Consider the following 5,000-nt stretch of genomic DNA (forward strand, 5'->3'; position numbering starts at 1 on the left):
AGTACTTTGGTTTTGGGTTGGTTGACCGTCAGGGCCCAGGTTTGACAGTATTCTTCCAATTCTGATGTTGGTGGTGTTGTTGTAAGCCCTCTTTGTGGGGGACAGGAGGTCCAGGTCATCAGCAGAAAGTAGACACTTTCACTTTCACTTTCAGTGTCTGGTCATGTCAGGCCAGGTGCAGGGGAATTCTCTGTTTGATTGGCCAATTCATCAATGTATATAATAAAGAGTGTGGGGCTAAGGTTACAGCCCTGTCTCTGGAAGAAAGATTCTGTTTTCTTTGTGCCAATCTCTCTCTCTCACACACACACACAAACACACACACACAAACATTCTCTTTCTCTCACTCTCTCTCACACACCTCTCTCTCTCACACACACACACACACACACATACACACACACTAATGACAGGCTCTTTTGACTTCAGGATGCAGGGGAAATGGTGCGCTCCTTTGTCGGTGGCTTGGAACTGATTGTTAATCTTCTGAAGTCCACCAACGGAGAGGTGCTGGCCAGCGTGTGTGCCTCCATCGCCAAGATCGCCAAAGACGAGGAGAACCTGGCAGTCATCACCGACCACGGAGTCGTGCCCATGCTGGCCAAACTCACCGACAATGTGAGTGCACACGAAACGCACACACACACACAAAACACACACACACACACACACACAGAAGCACACATACATTTATAAGCATTTAGATGCAGTCGTCTAGTCATTCATGGCGTGTGATATGGCCCGCAGTAGTTGGAGCACAGTGAGTATGAAGCAGAGAGCCTCTTGGAGATGTGCTGACTTCCAGCTCAAGCAACTGCTTTGTTCCACCTTTGGAAACCCGAACTGTTAGAATGAGGATTTCAAGTAGTTGACATTTGTAGTGTTATTGGTTGGTAAAGTAGGTGAGAGTCATTTGATAGGTGTTCTAAGCTGAGTACCGAACATTAGTAAAGACATCAGCTTTATCAGTAGATAAACATGTTTCACTTAATAGCGCACAGCTGCACTTTATTATAAATCCCTGCACAGTAAAACAGGAGGAGGAAAATGTTATGATAAATCGTTGGTCACTGCTCTGCTGCGGGAACGTACATTGTAATCTCCTGATATGTGCAAACACTTCTAGCAGATGATGATGGAAGAGTCCTAAGGGCCCCTCTCCACTGGAGGCTAGCTCCAGTTCTTCTGTAACCAAGGTTATTCTGGACCCTCTGGGTCAGCTGCCCAAGGTAGGTGCGTTTGTACTCATCCCACTTGGCTTCCTTCAGAATCCTAGAAAAGCCAGAGAACCTTGGGAGTAATCACTCGTATACACACTTTAAGTCCCCCTGTGCACACACAGATAGACACACATGTATGTGTGAACTCTCCCAGAAATCTGTTTCTTTACACGTATGTTTGTCTGTGTTACTTGGAATTTTGTCCCATAACTCAAACTAAAAGTGCCTCTTACCCAAAGGTGCTCATTCAGCAGCTCTGTTCTGGGCATAATAACACAAACAAAGTCAGTGGCAGGGTGTGGATATTCAACCCTTCACCGTCACTCACCGTCCTCAGTGGTCTGTAGTCCTCTCTGATGTTGCCAATGTGTCATAAAAGTGACTTAAAGTGGCTGATTCTATTTGATGATCCGTGGCCAACTTCTGCCCCTCATGGAGATGCCTAATGTATATATATATTACATTAGCACCCGATGAATGCCTGATATATATATATATATATATATATATATTACATTAGCACCCGATGAATGCCTAATATATATATATATAACAGTGTGTTTCATCTGTTATCCAGCACCTATGTACGTTGTGCCTTAACTCATACAATCAATCAATACCAGTATTTAATCAATTTTATCAATGGCATTATTTAATCCATTTTATCAATAGCAGTATTTAATCCATTTTATCAATAGCAGCATTTAATCCATGTTATCAATAGCTGCCCAGCCAATTTATAGAGTGTAAAAAAGCCTAGAAAGCAGGTGTTCACAAGCGCTGTGTAATCCAGAAAGCACACACACACACACACACACACCAACACACACACACACATACAGACATATACACCTAGGCACATACTGGCACAAAAAGCACTGGTTCATCATATGCAGAGCACATGTGCGCTTTAAAAAGGTAACACCTCAATCAGTCATACAAGGCAAACATGCTCCCTCAACAGCCTGTTCTCCTGCTCTTCTGTAAACCCTCAAGTCATAGAACCGACACTGTTCCAGACTTGGATACAGATCACATTTTCAATACTTTGAGAATTAGCTAAGACATTTGAAAAGACGTACTTAGAGAGAACATCACATATGAAAGGATTGCGTTAAAACAGTAATATGGAAATTGCAAATCAAGGTCACCAAGGATAAAAAAAACTGACAGAAAATGTAAGACCTGGCTAGTTCTCAATTTCCCATCGGATGCTTGGTTGTTGCATTGCAATGCAAAGCAGGTCTTGGGATGTGTCTGTGGGTGAAGTGCTAATCTCTATGATTTTCCATAGCATATGTGTGTGTGTGTGTGTGTGTGTGTTTGTGTGTGTGTGTGTGTGTGTGTGTGTGTGTGTGTGTGTGTGTGTGTGTGTGTGTGTGTGTGTGTGTGTGTGTGTGTGTGTGTGTGAGAGAGTGTGTGTGTGTGTGTGTGTGAGGCAGCAGGCTGCTGTGTGCTCAGGGGCCTGTGGAAGGTTCAGAGCTTGCTTGTGAAGCTGATGGCTTTATCACCTGTGATTGGAGAGTGACAGATCATTCCGGAGCCTCATAACAGTAAACACTTTCCACTGACTGGGCTCAGCCATCAGAGGCAGTAACCCCTGACTGTTTACGGCCCTAGCCTTCCGCTGGTGACTGAGATTCTGCTGTCTGTCTGTCTGTCTGTCTGTCTCTCTCTCTCTCTCTCTCTCTCTCTCTCTCGTCTCTCTCTCTCTATCTCTCTCTGTCTCTCTCTATCTCTCTCTCTCGTCTCTCACACACATACATGTACATGTTAGTGTAATGTCAGTCGCTCGTTTTCCAAAGCATTGACTAAATACTCTGAAGGATTAATCAGATGAGAAGAGACTTTCGGAAAAGTTTAAGAGGCTGTTTGACTAGTGTGGGCTTTTAAGTGTGGACTTCTAAGTATTCAGTTACCATTCATGAATGAAAGTGCAATAGGTTTGGACTTTGAAACACGCTTGCTGCTGTAATGACATAATACATAGCTGTGCTGCTGAGAAGTATGTAATACTACATAATAATTCACAAAGGAAAAGGCACATCTAATCAACTCAGAAATCTGGGGAGAGTAATGTGATATTTGTCAGTGAAATATCAAAAATCATTCATACATTTCCTAAGTGTATTTTTTTTTTAATAAACTAGAAAAAACCATGCAACCAAGGCCATGCAAATATATATGTGTGTGTGTGTGTGTGTGTGTGTGTGTGTGTGTGTGTGTGTGTGTGTGTGTGTGTGTGTGTGTGTGTGTGTGTGTGTAATGTCACAGACGGACGATAAGCTGCGCCGGAACCTGGCGGAGGCCATCGCCCGCTGCTGCATGTGGGGCACCAACCGCGTGGCGTTCGGGGAGGCGGGCGCCGTGGCCCCCCTGGTGCGCTACCTGCGCAGCAAAGACCCCTGCGTGCACCAGGCCACCGCCCAGGCCCTCTTCCAGCTCTCCAGAGACCCCAACAACTGCATCACCATGCACGAGAATGGCGTGGTCAAGGTACACACACGCACACACACACACACACACACAAACACACACAAGCCTCCTCATTAGCACACAGTTACAGAATCACCCCAGTAATTGCATCACCATGCACAAGAATGGAATGATCAAGGTACCCACACACACACACACACACACACACACACACACACACCCAGAAAGACTCATACGATATCTTAGCCATGCATTAAAACAGCACGTGCTCATATACTATCACTCCCACTCATACACACATACTGTCCTCTAAGGCTTCTTGGTAAGTATGCTCTTGGAATCTTTTGGAAAACTGGCCGTTCCATCGCTCAAACCAGACTTGTCATAGCGAATCACGTTCCGTTGTTCTTTTCTGAACCAGTCATACACACACTCACCCTCATACCACATCTCTTATATCAACTGCATCACTGTGCACACACACACACACACACACAAACATACCCTCATACCACATCTCTTATATCAACTGCATCACTGTGTGCAAGACTCATGTTGCGAAGTACGGGCTGTGCTCCTACATGCACGCGCACACACACACACACACACACTCACACACATTCACACACGCACGCACTCACGCACGCACGCACGCACGCACACACACACACACACACACACACTCACACACACACTCACACACATTCACACTCCCAACACGCAACTATTACAAACAACTGCTGAGAACAGTGTGGTTAAGACTGGGCTACGTTCTTACAATATAGTTCCTCGCATAAACACATTCATAATGTACTTATAAACCACAAGAATTTTACAAGAATGGGATTGTCAAGGTGGGACACCACTTACTCTTTCCCACACACACACACACACACTCACCACAGAGAACTTGTGGCAGTGTAAAATGCTGTATTTGTTGATTTTGGCAGATGTTAGTCTAGTTACCTCCATCATGCTGAGCGTTCCTTGAGATCCTCTCTATCATGCTGTATGCTGGGTGAGCAGCTGAGGCGTAAGGGGCTTCACTGTAATGTGGTGTGGCATTGGGTAGTGGAACACACTGGGCCTCTCCTCTCCGTCATTGCCTCAGTGTGTCAGCCCAGATGCCAGTGAGTGATACAACACATTATGCTGTGGCCCCTCGCCAGGCAGATAATGACTTAAAACATTTGTGTTTATCCACAACTGTGTATTTTCCCATTCCGTAGGTTGTCAGAGGGAATTACCAGTGTCACTTTTTGTAAACACACTCTCCACTTTTTTTTTTTTTTTTTCATTTTTGAAGGTTTAAAGTCGGTTTTTCACGAGACTCCCGACTCGACC

At 44.9% G+C, this 5,000-nt stretch overlaps 1 protein-coding gene across 1 annotated transcript in view; it reads left to right on the top strand.

The window, feature by feature from the left end:
- Positions 1–5,000, top strand: part of odad2 (outer dynein arm docking complex subunit 2) — a 70,799-nt gene that overhangs the window by 53,479 nt on the left and 12,320 nt on the right. Inside the window, exons 18-19 of the mRNA XM_031584324.2 lie at positions 430–618; positions 3,495–3,716. Coding sequence (XP_031440184.1) covers positions 430–618; positions 3,495–3,716 — 411 coding nt within the window. The remainder of the gene's footprint in view (positions 1–429; positions 619–3,494; positions 3,717–5,000) is intronic.

Source organism: Clupea harengus, chromosome 17 (genome assembly GCF_900700415.2).
Source record: "Clupea harengus chromosome 17, Ch_v2.0.2, whole genome shotgun sequence".
NCBI lineage: Eukaryota > Metazoa > Chordata > Actinopteri > Clupeiformes > Clupeidae > Clupea > Clupea harengus.